Here is an 18,126-nt window from a genome sequence, read left to right as displayed (position 1 = left end):
ACATAAATTTTCAACCCATAGGTAAATACCAAGGGGTGTTGCTGTATCATGTGGTAAGGGTATGTTTAGTTTTGTTAGAAATCACCATACTGTCTTCCAAAGTGGCCGGGCCATTTTGCATTTCCCCCAGCAGTGAATGAGGGCTCTGGTTGCTCTGCATCCTCGCCAGCATTTGGCGTTGTCAGTGGTTTGGGTTTTAGCCGCTCCAGCAGGCGGTGCAGTGGTGTCTCGTTGTTGTAATTTGTGGTTCTCTAGCGACGTGTGATGTGGAGCATCTTCTCATGAGCTTGTTTGCCATCTGTGTATCTTCTTCCGTGAGATTTCTGCTCAGACCTGAACAGATGTCTTTAGATATTTGGATGCGAGTCCTTTATCAGATACGTATTTTGCAAATGTTTTCTCCCGATCTCCGGCTTGTCTTTCTATTCTCTTAGCAGTATGTTTGGCAGAGTGAAGTCTTTTATTTTAATGAAGTCCAGCTCATTAGCCATTTCTCTCATGGACTGTGCATGGGTTGTATTTGAAAAGCCATCCCTGAGGTCACCTGGATTTTGTTCTTTGTCATCTCCTAGGACTTGTATAGTTTTGTGGTTTACATTTAGGTCTGTGATCCATTTTGAGTTGATTTTTATAAAAGGTATAGATTTTGCAGAGTGAACACATCTGTGTAACGGCCTCCCAGCCCAAAAGGGGCTCTGGCACAGGTTGCAGAGGCCTTCCTCACCCCAGTCCTTCACCTCCCCCAAGGGAGCCACGCTTCTGAATTTGGCCACTGTAGACCAGTTGCCCCCTTTTGTGGACTTCGGTGGGATCATGTTTTATGTCCTGTTTTGAATCCCTCCTCTCTGCTGGGCCTCTTGTGTGTGAGACCACCCTGTTCCATCTGTAGCAGCAGTTTCTCAATTTTCTTGGCTGTAGAGAAACTCAATGTGTGGTGATTCTCTGATGCTTCCCCATTCAAATAGGCGTTGGAATGGGTTCTGGTTTTTGGCTCTTTCGCACAGTGCTGCTGTGAGGTGCTTTTGGCGCGCATTTGCTGTTGTGTCAGATATGCCTGAGAGTGAGTGGCTGAGTCGTGGAGCAGCACCTGTTGTTAGGTTTAGTGTATCTGCTAAGCAGGTGCCCCTACTGCTTGGCCAGCTTTCGCAGCTAGCAGCAGGAGACCCCAGGCAGCTCTGTGTCCTTGCTGGTCACACGGTAGTCGCTGGTTTTCTTTGTTCCTTGAACTATTCTGGTGTAGAGGCACCTCGTGGTTTGAGCTTCCCTGATGATTCTGAGTGCCTTTCACAGGCCTACTGGCCTGAGGGGTATTGTGCATGAGGTGCGGGTTCAGGTCTCTTGCCCATTTTCTAGTGTGGAGTGTGTGTGTGCATCTGTGTGCGTGTGTGTGCGCGTGCGCATATGTGTGTTTGAATTGATAGGTGTTCTTTCTGTATCCTGTCACAAGAGTTAATAGGACATGCAAGATTTTAAAGCACGGGCCCCATACCCACCACATTTAGACAACAAGCCAATTCCCAGCCCCTGAATAGTTGTCCTAAGGAAAATTATGTTCTCAGAATCCAAAATTTGACATCATCAGAGACTTGGGTGTCTGAATAAATGAGGGTAGACAGGAGAACGCCTTGGTTCCAGCTTCCCAGGCCCTTGCCATGTCCTGACCTGGGGGAGGATCACTCAGAGGGTGGCATCTGAGGCGTGGTGTCTTCCTGGCAGACCTGTTGGGGCTTGTGCCACGGCCCTGCACGCTGGTCCTCCTGAACTAAAGCTTCCCGTAGCCACGCCTGTGGGCCTGGAGGAGCGAGGGAGCCCAGGGCTCCCAAGAGTGTTTTTCTCCGTTTGTGGGTGTTCGGGGCTGTGAGTAGGCTTTCTTCTTATCACCTCTTCTTCCTGCACCTTTCGGGGGGCTCTGTGAGGGCGTGGTCTCCCCTGCGTGCGTTGCTTCCCTCCTTGGCCCTGGGCTTGTTTCCTTTGCTCCTGTCCTGGTCTTTGCTTCCTAACATGTCCCTCTTGCTGTTTCTGTCTCGTGGAGCCCTCCCTCAGTGTGAGAGCTGAAGTCACTGAATTCTGGGTCAGCCAAGAGCATCTATTGTTCCGAAGAACGCTGGCCCATTTCCCCTCCCTGGGCTCTCCCAGCTAAGAGGCATCTCCATCAGAACAGCCTCCAGTTCTGCTCTGGGCCACCTAGCATGGCCTCACTGTCCCAGCCCTCTCTGAGTGAGAGAACCCTAATCCCACATGTCCCCTCCTACAGAAACCGTGCCATGTTTGGGAACATTGCTTAACTGTTAATCTTGAATTATTTGAACGTAAGTTGTAGACATGCATGGTAACACTCTACCTCTAAATAAGCAACATGCTTCTCTTAAAAATAAGGGCACCCTTTTATATATGTGCAATTCTAGTATCACATTTAAGATAATATGAATTTCGTAGTACCATTCTGCCATTTTGATCTGGGACCCAGCCCCGGGTCTTATATTGTGCTTGTGATCATCACTTTAATCTCGTAGTCGCCTGCGATTTTTTTCCAGTGATGCTGGCACTTGGGAGAGACCAAGGGAGCTGTCTTGTAGAACGTCCCATACTCCGCACTCATCTGGTCGCTTCTTCATATTGTTGAACTTGTTGCTTTATCCCAAGTAGTTCTTGAACACTGGGAGCGAGGGCCGCAAGCTGTTTGATTCTGGATCACGCCATGAAGGTTTCATTGTGAGTGCTGTGTGCTTCACACCCACCACCTCGGGAGGCATGGATGTCAGGTCATCTCATTGTTAGGATGCTGATTCGGTCGCTTGGTTAAGCTGCCCACCTCCAGGTTTCTCCTGTGGAAAGAGAGGTTTTTCCCTTTGACCTGACTGAAGAATTCTTTGGGCCGTTTTTTGGCTTCATGCAAATAATCTAGCCCCCACCAACTTTCCACCTCTCATTTTACCTGGGCCCAGCTTTGCTTGCATCAGTTATTTAATGAGTGTTTTCGAAATGTAATTTGTCTAATTCGATCATTTGGTCTGCCTTTATTAGCTCACAGTCTTCTGTTAAGAAAGAACTTTCCCTGTTGACAAGGGAGGAACTACATATTTGTGCTCCAAAAAGACAGGGCAGAGGTTTAATTTTTTCCCTTTCGTTGCCAGTTTTCAGAGTGAGAAGTCAGTGGACGGGTTAGCCCAGTAGTGGCGATCCCAGCATTAGGTGTCCGGCTGTTTTGCTTTGTCTTTGGAGTGTGGCTGTGGTCGCCTATGTCTTCATCGATGCTCAGGGTTGCAGTCATTATTATTCTGGGAGCCCTTTGGGCCCCTTTCATCTGCTCTGGTCGTTGGGTGCATCCTGCTCTCCGGGGGCAGTGCTGGTTCCAGGCTTATCCCACGCTCTCCCTGCCTCCAGCCAGGGCCCGTTTCTCTGAGCAGCCTGGCTGGCCCGAACGGGGATGGCGACACCATGGCATTTCAGAGATCAGGATATGGGGTGCTTCGATTCTGGGTCTTCTTGCTTCAAAGCCTTTTGTTGGGAAGAGCTGGGAAAATGTTAAAACATGAGTTCAGGTGGATCTTCATGAGTCAGATTGAGAATTTTTCCCATAAATTTCCATACGTTACTTGTATCTCTCTTAGACAGGAAATCATGGTTTCTGATCACGTATTTACTTGTTTTGTCTTACAAGGTATAGAACGCATTTTCACGGTGGCACTGCTAATGTTAGTGTCCACAGTGCGTGTCCCGCTGAAGCTCAAGTTCTTCACAGGTTCTTTTGGGCGTAGAACTGGCTTAGAGTGACCAAACCCTCGAAATAATTCTTATCTCCAGTTTGATACTCAGTGTGTCCGTTTGTTTTAATTTGTTTTCGATTTTATGTTTGCTTTCCTTCCTTTTTGATTTAATGTTTTGGAATATTTTACAAGTCTGAAAGTTGAACATCGTAGTCCAGCGTGTGCATGGGGCTCCCTGCCTCCATTATCCCCGTGGCTCCACCCCCTGCCCGCCTCCTAACGGTCACCAGACTTTTCATGTATGGCTGGTCCTTGCAGTGTCTTTATTGATTTGTTGTTTCAAAAATAAGCAAACATTTACCTTTTATTTCTCTGCTTTCTACGTCAGTGGTAGCATACCAGATACACGCTTCTGCTCCCTGCATTTTTCAGTGAATATCACAGATGTCACCTGTGCTCGTTTCTGCTACAGCTGCGTTGTGCTCTGCGGGGTGGTTCTGCTACAGCTGCTTCGTGCTCTGCAGGGTGGTTCTGCTACAGCTGCGTCGTGCTCTGCGGGGTGGTTCTGCTACAGCTGCGTCGTGCTCTGCGGGGTGGTTCTGCTACAGCTGCGTCGTGCTCTGCGGGGTGGTTCTGCTACAGCTGCGTCGTGCTCTGCGGGGTGGTTCTGCTACAGCTGCGTCGTGCTCTGCGGGGTGGTTCTGCTACAGCTGCGTTGTGCTCTGCGGGGTGGTTCTGCTACAGCTGCGTCGTGCTCTGCGGGGTGGTTCTGCTACAGCTGCAGCTACAGCTGCGTCGTGCTCTGCGGGGTGGTTCTGCTACAGCTGCGTCGTGCTCTGCGGGGTGGTTCTGCTACAGCTGCATCGTGCTCTGCGGGGTGGTTCTGCTACAGCTGCGTCGTGCTCTGCGGGGTGGTTCTGCTACAGCTGCGTCGTGCTCTGCGGGGTGGTTCTGCTACAGCTGCATCGTGCTCTGCGGGGTGGTTCTGCTACAGCTGCGTTGTGCTCTGCAGGGTGGTTCTGCTGCTGTTTGTTCGGCCACTCTCCTGATAGACGTTTGCGTCATTTCCAATGTTTCGCTATCTTAGCAGATCTTAGCAGTTAGTAACCTTGATTCTGGTTCTGGGAGGGGGAATATGGAATCAAAGGCTTCCGAGGTGTTGACAGACATGGCTGCCCACACCCTCTGTCGGGTGCCGCCCAGGGCTCCGCTGGCGGTCCAAGGGGCTGCTCGATTCCTCTTGCTTGCCCTCGAAGTGGGGTGTTAAAGGTTGGGGATTTTACAGTTCCATAGATGTGAAGGCCATCTTAGTGTGGTTTTAATTTGTTTTTCTTTTGTAATGAGTCAAATTGAGTATCTTTAACATTTGCCTTCATCTATTCATATCTGTTTCATATCATGATTTCATATCATGTTTTTAATCTATTTTGTCTTCTGGGGAACTCTCATTAAGGAGGTGAACCCTTGTGATAGAGTAAAAAATTGCAAATGTGTTTTCCTACTTTGCCATTTGTCTTTTTACTTAGCTGATGGTGGGCTCTGCCCTGTAAATCCTTTTTTAAAAATGTAGTCGAGTGTATCAGTCTTTTCTTGTTTCTAAATTCTTTTCTTTTTTTTTTTTTTTTTGGAGACAGTCTTGCTCTGTTGCCCAGGCTGGAGTGCAGTGGTGCGATATTGGCTCACCACAACATTTGCCTCCCGGGTTCAAGCAATTCTCCTGCATCAGCCTCTCCCCAGTAGCTGGGACTACAGATGTGTACTTCCACACCAGGCTAATTTTTGTATTTTTAGTAGAGACGGGTTTTCACCATGTTGGCCAAGCTGGTCTTGAACTCCTGACCTTGTGATTTGCCCGCCTTGGCCTCTCAAAGTGCTAGGATTACAGGCATGAGCCACCATGCCTGGTCCTTGCTTCTAAATTTTTGAGTCATAGACAGAAAGTCTTTCTCCTCTCCTGCTTTACAGAGCGATGTAGGCTTGTGTTCTTGGACTTGCAGGTTTTATGTTTAGATATCTGATCTATTAGCAGTTTCTCCTACTGTGTGAGGGGAAGCGCAGATCCAGTTTTACCTCGTCTCCTGTGTCTATCCAGCGGCCCCCATGCCTGTTAACAAAACTCCGTCTTTCTTCCGGTGACTTGAGAGCCACCCTCATCATGTACCAGCCTTTTCCACGCACTGGGGGCTATTTCTAGATATTCTAATTTGTTCCATTAGACTCGGCCCAAACTGTTTTGTGTTAAGGGCCAGCTAGTTAATATTTGAGGCTTTCTGGGCCACTTGTGGTCTCTGTCTCATATTCTTCTTTTAGTTTACAACTCGTCAGAATCATAAAAACCATTTCTGATCTCACTGCTGAGCTTGGCCTGGGGCTGCAGTGTGCGTCCTCCGCATGGGGCTGCGTCTGTGTCACAGTGATCGCGCCTTCAGTCAGAGGCTCCTTCATTGTCTAGATTTCTAGCAAGCAGAGCTCCCACCACCTTGATCTCCCTTTCAGGGTTTTCCTGGGTACTCTTGCTTATTAAGTTTTCCATAAGGACTTTTTAGGATCTTTGTGGGGATTCCATCACATTATAGATTAGCACGGGGAGAATTCACACCTAACCCCTAGGAGATTAGGGTCCAGGGATGAGGCTGCCTTTCCATGTGTTCGTTTCTACTGTGCACCTTTCTGAAGAGTTTTAAAGTTTGTGTCATATGGCTTTTGCTATTTTTTTGTTTTCTAATTGATGAAATTTTGTGTTTACTATTTCCTCTTTTCTCCTTAATTTTTGGTGTTCTTTACTATTTTCCTAATTTTTTTTGAGCTGCTTAATTCATTTATCTGAATTCTTTTGTATGGATATGCAGGATTCAAGGCTACGAATTTTCCCGTGATTACTGCCTTATGACTGTTGATACTGATGAGTAGTGTTTTCATTATTATTGTTTTTTCTAGAAAATCTTTTTTGGTTGTGTTTGCCCTTTGACAGAAAGTTATTTATGAGTAAGTTGCCAATTTATTATTTTTTTTTAATTTTAATTTTTTTTTTTTTTTAGCCAGAAGGGTTTTATATATTTAGGAAGAAATTACTCTTTATTGATCAAATCACTGAAATTTGCAGCAAACAACTTAACATCTTAATAACCACCAAGGCCTGGGCTCTGAGGCTTGCTCTGCCTCTCCCAGTCCTTAATGGGGTTTGGAGGGAGAGACGTCAGTCATTGACAGAGACCAAGCCAGATGGTTGCAGGTCCTCCTTTCCCAGTCATGACAAGCTGCTCAATTCTTTTCCAGAGCAGGAAAGAGCCAGTACTCAGTAAAGTCTAAAAGAATTTGAGGTTGCGTTATAAGATCTCTCTTAACAATTTAGATTTATCAACAGTATTGGTCCAAAACTCATTTGCTTCTGTCGTAAATTTTTTCATTTTACAATTTGCGTGTGGTTTTAATAAATCATCTCAATCCCTGTGCAGAAATTAATCAACTCAGTGCAAAAAAAAATCCCTCAACCTGGAATAGCCTCATCTTACTTTGGAAAGAGAAAACAGAGGTATTTCTGCTCCTCCTCTACCCAAGCATGAACAAACATCCTCCACAAAGTTCAAAATGTTACTCTGGCTTTGGAATGTACATAAAGGCTGCTTCTGATGGGCTGATTCCAATCACCTAGAAAGAGCAGCCTTCTTTGGAAATGTCTTAAAATCAACTCTTGAGAACCATCCGTAATTGTGTACAACAGCTCTGCGGTCCAAACAGCGTCTGTTCTTTCATCTCACGAGCAAGGCTCAGAGGAGGCATTTGAATTGTCAGGAGCAAGAGCAGCAGCTGTGGCTCCACGAGGTAGTACTTCAATAACTCACAGCTTGTCAAAAATCCGGGCCGTTCGGTTTCCCTTTTCCACAATGCCGGTGATCCACGTTTGGTGACCCTCTCCATACTTGAAGGATTTGATTTCAGAACAAAAGTGAGCCGCCTGTTCTCTAGGCAGACAAATCAGTAATCCTCCAGAGGTTTCAGCTGAGGTTCCTTGAAGAAGCCCAAACCGTCCACTGGCCTTGCTGATGGCAGCCATCTTGGCAATTATTGGCAGATGATGAATAACAAAGGACACTTTGTTTCTGTGTTGTTTCACAAGGTTCTGGGAGTGTCCTAGAATGCCAAAGCCTGTGATATTTGTGGCCACATGGGCATTAAATGTGTGCATTAAACCTGCAGCAGTTCTGTTGAGCGTAGCCATATTGAACATGGCTTCCTGATACGCCAGCTCCACCTCTTCTCTGGAGATCACCATCTTTACTTCATTCCATCTTTCAGGATTATCCAGCCATTGGTGGGCATTGACAGCAACCTGGGTTCCTAACAGTTTGGTTAACACCAACACATCTGCAGCCACTGCGCTATCGGGCATTATGAATTCATTTGGCTGGCATACCACAGTGGCAACTCCACCGATTATAATCCAAGGATTGACCACAGTTTGCCCACCAGTCACTGCAGTCCTTCCTTCCTCAGCCGCATCCCGAAAGCCTTTGACCATGAGTGGCGTTACCTTTTTGCGTTCCTCCTCACTCATACTCTGGCTGACGCTGAGTGACATCAACATGTTGTCACACTCAGTAATGCCCATGGTGTAGCGGTCACTCAGCACGTTGGCACAAGCTATGCGCCCCATCACGTAGGGATCTTCCACCAAGGGGTAAAAGAAGTCCGTGGTCTGCACCAGTGACGCCCCCATGCCTCAGGGGGTTGATGCAGGAGTCCATCCCAATGCCCAGGGCTGGAAAAGTGGGGCTGGGGCCCACTCCGGTTTCCTGCAACGCCTCTTCCTGACAACCCACCAGGCCCCGGCCCAGTGGGGGCCGCACGTCCGGCCGTGTCAGTCCTGCCAGGAGTTTGAGCAGTGTCTCCTGCGGGACCTTGCAGCCTCAGCCCTTCATGCTAGAGAAGCCCATCAGCTGTCAGCTTGGGCTGAGGCCCCACGCCTGGGGCTGGAAGGCTGGTAGTTGGAGAAGTTCTGGCCCTGAGTCAAGCCTGCCGGGCCCGAAGAGCCTTCCGCAGCTGCCATTGCCGCCATTGCTTCTCCGCAGGCGCCTGTCACTGAGATTTCCGTCGTTGCGCAGGGTCAGACTCACGCTGCATGCAGCCTTCCAGATCTTCCTCCGAATTTATTTAAAAAAAAACAAAAGTAATTTTTTTTTTTGTTTTGACTAGGTCTTGCTCTGTACCCCATGCTGGAGCGCAGTGACACTGTCTCAGCTCACTGCAGCCTCCACCTCCTGAGTTCAAATGATCGGCCTCAGCCTCACGGGTGGCTGGGGCTACAGGTGTCCACATCATGCCTGGCTTATTTTTATATGTTTTGTAGAGATGGGGTTTCATTCACCATGTTGCCCAGGCTGGTGTATTAATTTCTAGTTTATTGCATTATGTTCAGAGATTATTATTTTTATTATTTCTCCTTTATGGAGTGTAGTTTTTTTGTGACCTAATATATGGTTAGTTTTTATTAATGTTCCAAATACACTTGAAAAGTTGTTTTCTCTGCCATTGGGGTGCCGCATTAAGATCGATTGCTGCGCTGCCCGCCTGTGCCACCGTGGGAGTTAGCTACTCTGGTCTTCTAGGTTGTTACTCACTCATCGTTGCCTAGATCTGCCTTTGAAAGGAGAGTGGTTAGTTTCTACCATTACTGTGTTTTCCGTTTCCTCAATCCCAGAGCAGTGAGGATTCCACCTGGGCTGTAGTGTGGTTTTTGTGAAGGGGGTGCAAGAGGTGGGATTGGGGAGGACAGTGCCATTGCCGCTGGGAGTCTTAGTTGAGGTGGAGGCCAGCTTCCCGGACTTCTGAGTGGGGTAGAAACAACACAGGGTGGATCATGAGGAGCTTGGACCTCAGAGGTGGAGCCTTTTGTCTCAGCTGGACAGGGAGGGGAGAGGCCTGAGGCTGTGGTGGGGACAGTTGGGAGGCTGGTCAGAGGTGCCCAGACCAGGATGGCCCCGTGCCTGGGATGCCCCTCCCCACTCAGGAGCTCTCAGCACACTGTCAGTTCTGGGTTCAGGGTATCTCTGTCCTTGAGACCCTGTGCTCCTTAAGCGTGGGGCCCTGCTTATTCAGTTCTCCCAGCATTACCCCATGCAGGGCCCTGAATGTGGCGGGGATGGTCAGGGATGCAGTTGTTTGTTTGCTGAGTGAGTGGATTAGTGGTAGCATTGAAAGGCCCTGGAAGTGCTGGGATATAGTGGGGATGGAGCAGGGGCTGGCCCAGTGGGGTGTTGGAAGGAGCTCCCTGGGAGACAAGACAGCGGGTCCTATTGGGTCAAGCTGTGTTCAGGATGTGCCTAGAACTCTAGGAGGGTCTGTGGCATGGGAGAGGCTGAGGTGGGGGTGCAGAGTTGGCCTGCAAAGGCCTGGTGGGTAATGGAGGGAGGGCCTGGCCCCTCCTTCCTCTGCAGCCCAGGTCAGTGCAGTTCGTGCCCTGAGCCAGGCTTTGGTGCTCATGGGTCTTTGTTCCAGGGCCTGTTGCCCCTGTGAGGAGTGCCATGGGGCTGGCATCTGTGCGTGGGTGTGTCCTGAGCTCTGACTAGTTACCACGGTCCAGGATAGGTGGGACCAGGGCAGGGGTGGGGGCTGTGTGGCTGGTCACCTCTGAGGTGCCTGCCCTTGAGTAATGTTAATCGCCAGCTCCTTCTTGATCTTTGTCCATATTCTTTACTTCCCTTTCTGTCCCAGATGCCCCCGTGACCTCCTGCTGTGGCCAGTGCCGGGCCTGAGCAGTGGGCCCTGCTCCACCTCCCTGAGCTGGGGCTCACCCTGGGCTCTGCACTCTTCACTCCCCCTTGGTCCCCTGCCCTGACACATGGCACTCACTCCTTGTCCCCTGGTCTTGAGAAAAGCAGATGGGGTGTGGTCTGTGGTCATCCCGTGGGGCTTGAGGTGGCTGGAGCCTGGGTGGAGAGGACCTGTGGCCAGACTTCAGCCTGGCCCAGGGCCTGGTATTGGAGATGATGAGGAAACACTTGCTCCTTCCTCTGCTTGTTGGGGACTGCAGGAATGTTGTCACCATTATCAATAGGAAGAGAAATAAATGTTGTTTTGAAATGCTTCCCAGCACTGCTCTTCCTTGAACTTTAAGGATGGTTCCAATGGCATTTTTGTCAATTTAGAATTAATGATAACGCCACTTCAAGAAGATGAAGGCAGGGGCCATAGTCCAGTCCCATCTCTTAGCCTGATGGCCTGGGCAGACGCCACAGGAGGAGCCTGGGATACTGGTGGGGCAGGGGCCATCCTGCGTTAGGGCAGGAGAGGGGCTGTGGGTGTCCCGCAATGGCTTCGCAGCCTGACCTCGGCTGGAGCTCCACCTGTGTGTGTGAGCATGCCAGTTTTGGCAGCAGATGTAGACTATGTTTCTTCTTAAATTCTGCGTGCCCAGAATAATGAACTCCCCAGCCAGCCTCATAAGGACATTTGCTCCCATCCATCATAGGCTGTTACAACGACTTGGTGAAACCATAAATCTTGTTTGGGGAAGAGTTTATTGTTTATATGGGAAAGAAATGTAGTCTTCTGAACATGACTCTTCATTCTGTTAATTTGGATATTTTATGATGTTTTTGATTAATGTGTTTATTAACTATAGCTATGACAGAAGCAGAAATTAGTAATCATGACCAGAGCCAAAGTCTCTTCCAAGTAGAAAGATGATGAATGACTCTAGTTACTTTTGGCCTCCTTTGGGCCTCTTTTTCAGGGCCTCCTGGCTTCCAGCTGAGGTACATGGTGGGCCCTGGGTTCCTGAAGCCTGGCGAGCGGCGCCACTTCACCCGCTACCTGGCCTTGCAGACCCTGCAGATCGATGTCTGGGACGGAGACTCCCTGCTGCTCATCGGCTCTGCCGCCGTCCACATGAAGGTAGCGGCTCTCCTGAAGGACAGTGGGTGCTGCGACCCTTACGGGACAAGTCACTCTTTCAGGGTCTGCTTGCTTGGTAGGAGCAGGCACTGTCCCATGCAGGACCTGGTTGACCTTCTCCGTTCACTAATTAAAAATAGTGCTGCATTCTCTGCTTCTGGAAAGGAAAAGATTTTTCACTGTCTGAATTCTATAATGCTAGTTGTTTGCTCAGGAAATCCTTAAGATCAAACTCAGTTATCTATTTCTCCTGCAAACTGACCTGCCAGGCAGTGTCACTTCAGCTCCTTCCACGTGGTGAATGTGGCGAGGGCAGGTGCATCTGAGGTAGGTTCAGGTGAAGGAGGGAAGATGCGAGTGACCGGGCGTGCAGTGTGTTTTAGCTGATTCCTAAGATCGTGACATGCGTTGTGCCTTTCTCGTTCTATTACAATTCGATCTCTTTTACTAATTGTGCTTTTCTGTTCTTGCATACTAAAACCTAAATCCATGGATTCGTTCACTCGTCTTCCCTGGGATTCTGCCCAAGCTTCTCTACTGTATGAAGGGGACCCCATAATAACTTTTGGGCCAAGGACTGGGGCCAGTTCCACGAGCTACTGTAGTGTCCTGAGACTTCTCCTCTCAGGCCACAGGGTGGAGCTGGGTGGGGATGTGGCACCATCATCGCAGGCCAGAGTCTGAGACTTCCCTGCTTCCCCTGAGTGCCGCGTAGCTCTTTCCTCCTGCATTCCTGACACGGCGGAACCCGGGGCTTCCTGTCTTAGCCTCATCTGCTCCAGCAGCTGCTGACTCCTGAGAAGCCCAGCTCCTCTGCTTCTTCAGCCTTGCTCTGTTCTTGGGATGCTGGGTGTGGAGGTGTGGGGTTTCTTCCAGCTGCTCTTCCTCTGGGGTATGGTCTGCTCACAGCTCCCCAGGGTGGTAGGCGGTACACAGAAGTTCAGGGTGTGGTCTGCAGGTGCTAGGGACCCCGCGAGGCTTGACTGCCCTTCTCATGCCTCACCCTGGGCCTCTGTTCCCATGAGGGTCATGGCATGGGCCCCACGGGGTCATTGTGGCCATTGCTTGTCTGTCTCCCACCCTGGCCTTGATGTCTCCAGGGCAGGGACAGGGTATTGACACCACAGCGTCTCTCTTCTAGCACAGGCCTCAGCCCCAGCAGGTACTGCATGGTGGGGAGGAGTGGGAGGCAGGCGGAACGGGAGGCAGAGCTGGGTCCCGCTGGGCACGTGTGTGGAAGCAATGGCTCCCCCATCATGCCCAGCCAAGCCTTGTGCCTCTTGTTTGCTGTCCCACCTGGAGACCAAAGCCATCTCATCCGCTTCTCCACGGATAGCCCCTTACACAAGTGCTGTTAACTTGTTGACATAGACTTGAATAAGTTTTAAAGCTTTACTTTTCTAAAATGAAGTCTTTTAACTTTAAAACTTAGGTGGAAAACATGAAAAACTGAGATAATCAGAGAGAACCCTCTTGCCTTGAGATCCTGGGAGAGTTGGGATGCCCTGGCTCGCCGTTGGTGGGCTGTTTTTGCACGCGGGGCCAGCTCTCATCTTGTTTCAGCTCTTCCTGTTGGGGGACGTTATGGTGGCTTTTCCTTCTGCCACTCACTGCTGTGGACCTCTTGAAGTTCAGTTCTACCCCCATCTTCCAGCTGATTTCCTGGGGGTGCTGGCTAGAACACATTGCTGTGGTGATAAGTTTCCTCCAGGGATGGATGGCTCCTAAGCTGCCTGCAGTGTGACCCTCAGCCCAGCCCTGGGGCAGTTGTGTTTTTATCCTATTTTCTGATGGAGAAAACAGAGGCCCAGGGTCACGCTGATGATAAGGAGGGCAGAGTTTTAGCCTAATTCTGTCTCCGGAACTTGTGCTCTTTACCATCCTCTTCTCTGCAAATGTCATGTTCCTGGAAGAATTCTGATGATGCCAATGACCCCGCAGGTGTGCAGAGCCAGGTGGGGGCTTGGCCCAAAGGCTCAGCCAGGCCTGCATTTTATGCAGACAGAAGGCACAACATCCCATGCCCTCAGCTTCATGGGGCATCAGCCTTTAAACCAGTCGCCATTGGCTGTTTTGATAATGATTTGGGAGAGATGGTGCTTTGTTTTCACTGGCGTTTCCTCGCCTACTGGAGGGATGACGTGGCTCCTTGTATTTGTTGGCCATTCTCCAAAGGTGTCTTCTCACATCTGTCTCCCAGTGACTGAGGTTCTTGAACCATTAATGTCTATGCAGTGAATGTATGCAGTGTAGACGAGTGTGATAGAGCGAGCAGGGTCTGCGGCGACCGAAGCCCCCAGACCCACAAGGGAAGGGTCAGGTCTGGGCGTCTCACTCCCAGAGATGGGCAATTTTGCTGCTGTAGAAGTTGGAGAATTGCAAAATCCGAAATCTCATCCGCTCCCACACTGCTGCTTATGTGAGAGGGAATGCCAGTGCAGGGAGTGCACATGGGGAAGAGTGCCAGCCAGGCCTGGGGTGCCACCGGGAGGCTGTTGTTGTCCCCCACACCCCTTGTAGCGTTGGGGTTCAGGCAGAGGATTGAGGGGTTGAATCTGATCAGCAGAAGAGCCTGTGGTCAGGAAAGTCCTGCTGAGGCCCTGCTGGGTCTGAGGCTTCCAGCTCCCCCCATTCCCCAAGCAGCCTTGGCCTGGCGTATAGATCCTCACCCTGGGCCTCACCCTCAGGCCCCTCATGCCCTACAGCCCCTCCCTGGGCCCCACAGGCCCTACCCCAGCCTGCTCCCTGACCCAGGGAGGTTAGGGGGGCATTGTACCCTGTGCCCTTGGCCTGGTCTGCCTCCCAGCCTTCTCTACCTCCCAGCCCTCTCTGCCTCCCCTGCCCTCTCTGCCTCCCGGCCCTCTCTGCCTCCCCTGCCCTCTCTGTGCGTGGCCCATTTTCCTCCTGGAGTCTCCTTCAGGTTTCCGTCCTGGATTCCTCACTGCCCCAGACATGGCTCAGCTTGGAGACCTCTGCGTTGTCTGCTTGGCCTCCTTCCTGTCTTCTTCTCTTGGAGGGGAGGCTCCTTCAGGGCAGATGCCAGAACCACTTATATGTTCCCGGGGCCCAGTGATGTTTATTCAGTGGGTCAATCAGTTGTACTTTATGTAAGACTGTGAAAAAGACCCCAGTAATAAAGACTCCTGCTTTGAGACACAGGCCCCTGGCTCGCTGCCCTGCTGCCCCCATGTGATGCAGGTCTGTCCTGCTTTGCCCACCGCCTCCCACCCACAGTGGCTTTCCCGGAGTGTTGGGGAGCAGCCTCCACCTGCAGGGGTCATGGGAGCAGCCTCCACCTGCAGGGGCCATGGAAGCAGCCTGGGCCGGCTCCAGCCTCTGAGCGCACCTTTCTCCCCTGCAGCATCTCCTCCGCCAAGGCCGGCCGGCTGTGCAAGCCTCCCACGAGCTTGAGGTTGTGGCGACTGAATACGAGCAGGACACCGTGGTGGTGAGTGGAGACGTGCTGGGGTTTGGCCGCGTCAAGCCCATCGGTGTCCACTCAGTGGTGAAGGGCCGGCTGTACCTGACCTTGGCCAATGTGGGTAAGAGTCCCCGCCAGCTTTGCCCAGCATTGCGCTGTTTCTCTGGTAGTGTGGGCTCCCTCAGGCAGGGGCCACATCATGGGCGTCACAGGCCCAGGAGGAAACCGGCAGAATTCTTAGCAGCCTGGTCATGGAGCCTGTGTCCTCGGCTGCTGAGTCTGTCCTGGAGCCAGTTGTTTGCGTTCTGCATTTCTCACGGGGTTTAAGGCCGTCAGTCCTCTCAACGCTCTCCTGCATTGCTTTGTGTGGTGCTGTCCCTGGATGGTCTCTGAGCAGTCCTCAGATACAGTGACTGGGTTCCAGGAGAGACCTCCCTGTGCCTCATGGAGGACAGACTAGGGGAGTGTTCCTAACTTCCCTGCAGCCCGGGAGGAGGAGAATGGAGAGACGTACTTCTTCTCGACCCAGCACCGTGACTTGGTAGCAAATCTTGCCCCGGAATTGCTTTTTAGAGAGACTAAGAAAGCCCTGGACTTTACTCCACATCCAGGACTGTGGTGGAGGGGACACGTGGGTTGGACGGCTCAGGAGGGTCCCGCCTGGGATGTTCCTGGGGCTTCGACTGAGGCCTCTGCTGGGACAGGGGCTGCTGATGGGACGTCAGGGGACACAAGGCCGGTGGTGCCTGCCTGTGCACGCCTCAGGGCAGAGGACTGGCATGGGACCCTGCAGGGCCAGTGACAAGCTCACTGAACCTCCCGAGGGTCCTCTGGAACATTTGGGATTTTTCAGGGCAGCACTGAAAGCACCACACAACTAAGCCATGTGATGTTTCTGGAGCTGTGTCTGTCTGCGTGAGACTCAGACTTCTCTGCTATTTTATTAGGGAATTTTCCACTCCTCAGAACCCAGCCTGATTGTAAACCCCAGAGCCCCACGGGCCACATCCACCCGGTGCTGGCAGCGCAGAGGCCGGGGGGCGGGGGCAGGGGGCGGGGGGCGGAGGGGCACAAGTGCACAGCTCCTTAGTCAGTTGGAGGCTCTGCCTGACTGTTTACAAATGTAGATCCGAGGAGGCCTACAAAAGAGACAGTATGGACACAGCAAAACTCAATTAGGTTCTGGAAAAATAAATGAGCCACATGCGAGAAGTAGGCATTATTCAAAGGCTCATGCAGCTGAGGGAGTTGCAGGGTTCGTTCTGCTCCGAGACTGCACTGCTTGTTTTTATATTTAATTCTCCAGCCCACAAATGTGCAGTGACTCCAGGTTTTAAAATCTTATCTTCAGAAGAAAGATTGGCTCCATTATATGTTATCTCAAATTGTCATTTTCGTACTTTGCCTGCAAGAGAGAGATAAGCTCATGGGAAAGGGAGGCTGAGATAGCCAGCTTGGGAGACTCCGGCACCGATGGAGAGGGAGAGGTTTTAACAAAGGACAAATGCCACCCGCAGCACTCTGTGCATCAGTGCAGCCAGCCTGGCTCTCCTCCGTCAGTTCTGCATTTTTTGGAAAAAAAGATGTTATGGCTTTTCTTTCTTCATAAAACTGGCTCATCTGTGGTATAGCAGGCTTCTGTCTGCCAGCAGCGTGGCCTGCAGGGTGACCAAGCGGGTTGGAGCCTTGGCCTTGGCCTGGATTCTGCTCTGGGCTGGCTGCATTCACAGTGTGTGTTCCTGTCTGAGGCCACTCGAGGAAGCCTGTGCCATGGCTGGGGACAGGCTGGGGATAGTCTGCCAGCTGGGTCCAGGGCCCTGGCACTGTGATGGTGGGGAGAGGATGGCCCTAGTGCTTGGTGACCACTCCATGCAGGCCTGCTTGCTGCCTTCCTTGGCGTCCTCTTTGCACTTTTGGTTAGCTTTTGTCATCCAGGGACTGCAAGCATCAGACTGCTTTCTTTAATCCCAGTGATCTTGGATGTGGAGTAGGACAGGGTTCGGCTGGGAGCTCCACTCGTCCCCTTCTTGAGTGAGCACGCAAGTGTAAATTGAGTTTACCCCATTTATTTTCCCATGTGTGCTAAGTATAAATACAGTAAGAGGAAATGGTCATGAAACCCAGCAGTGTTCCATGTCCATAAGGTGTCCCATGGGGTCCTGTGGTCTCACCTGCTGCAGCCATTGTCATCATTAGGCGTCCTGCAAACCTGAGCTCCAAGAATGCTGCTTGCCTGCCCCTAGAGCCATCTGGACCCGGCTTGACCTTGCAATACTTTCCATGATCTCTTAGTACTTCTTGGGGTGGTGCATAGTACAGGCTTAAAATAGACCGGTGCTCACTTTGGTCAGATGTGGGTGGACCAGGGGCCTTCTTGTCTGCGATTCAGAGAACCACTTGCTATCAGATGAAGGTGGTCAAGAAAGCTTCGGAACATTCTAGGCTGTCCCTGGGTGTGGGATGAACCCACTACCGCCCACAGTGAATGGAGGTGCTGGGCGCCTGGGAGGCCCCTCTTTCTTGGAGCAGGTCCTCAGGACATGACAGAAAGCTTGCCAGGACCGCCAGCCCATGAGCTGCTGCCCCTGCCAAGAATTCCCATGGGAAGAAACACAGCAAGAAGCTGGGATAACTCAGCTTGTGGGTGGGAAACTGAGGCTTTGGGGCCAGTGGCACTTTCTCCTGTCATGTGGAGGGCAGCATGGCTGAAGTGTGAGCATCAATGCCAGTACCTGCAGCTCTGGCCCTGGTGTGGGCGGGCTGGGCCAGTTTAGGCTGCCATCCCTTCCCTGCCCTGGCCTGCTTGTTTGTCTGCTGTTTTCCCACATGAATCTGGGAAGTCCTGAGGACCCTGACCATGCCTTCTTTGTGGTGGGGTTTGCCCTTGTACCTGGCACATGGTGGAGAGATGGATGGAAGCATTGATTGATGAAAGCTTCTCACCCTGGAGCCCTGTTCTCCTTGGGTTTCAGAAGACACAGCCATGGGAGGGGAACATCTGTTCGTGCGAAGGAGCACTGATCTGGGCTCCTTTCTTAGGGATGAGGATCTTGATCCTGTGACCATGAACTGTCAGAGGCAAAAACGGATTCCTGGCACTACTGG

At 51.2% G+C, this 18,126-nt stretch overlaps 2 protein-coding genes across 49 annotated transcripts in view; one reads left to right on the top strand and one right to left on the bottom strand.

Annotated features, from left to right (window-relative positions):
• Positions 1-18,126, top strand: part of NPHP4 (nephrocystin 4) — a 134,554-nt gene that overhangs the window by 96,597 nt on the left and 19,831 nt on the right. For 41 of the 48 annotated variants that reach the window (XR_004745689.3, XM_035307510.3, XM_078330202.1 and 38 more), the window contains 2 exons: positions 11,440-11,600; positions 14,962-15,142. The exons of the other annotated variants lie outside the window; for them this stretch is intronic. Coding sequence is in view for 40 of the 41 variants with exons in the window: in XM_035307510.3 (XP_035163401.3) it covers positions 11,440-11,600; positions 14,962-15,142 (342 nt within the window). In the remaining variant the exon portion in view is untranslated. The remainder of the gene's footprint in view (positions 1-11,439; positions 11,601-14,961; positions 15,143-18,126) is intronic. 48 annotated transcript variants of the gene reach the window in all.
• LOC103794251 (selenide, water dikinase 2-like) lies at positions 7,471-8,549 on the bottom strand. The gene has a single exon (XM_017974268.4). It carries the CDS (start codon positions 8,422-8,424, stop codon positions 7,546-7,548), a length of 879 nt encoding a protein of 292 aa, XP_017829757.4. The 5' UTR covers positions 8,425-8,549; the 3' UTR covers positions 7,471-7,545.

The sequence above is a fragment of the Callithrix jacchus genome, chromosome 7 (assembly GCF_049354715.1).
Source record: "Callithrix jacchus isolate 240 chromosome 7, calJac240_pri, whole genome shotgun sequence".
Classification (NCBI taxonomy): Eukaryota; Metazoa; Chordata; class Mammalia; order Primates; family Cebidae; genus Callithrix; species Callithrix jacchus.
This window is presented reverse-complemented; position numbering and strand designations above follow the sequence as displayed.

Coding starts and splice junctions, on each gene's coding strand:
- LOC103794251 (XM_017974268.4), bottom strand. CDS start 8,424: ATGGGGGCGTCACTGGTGCAGACCACGGACTTCTTTTACCCCTTGGTG.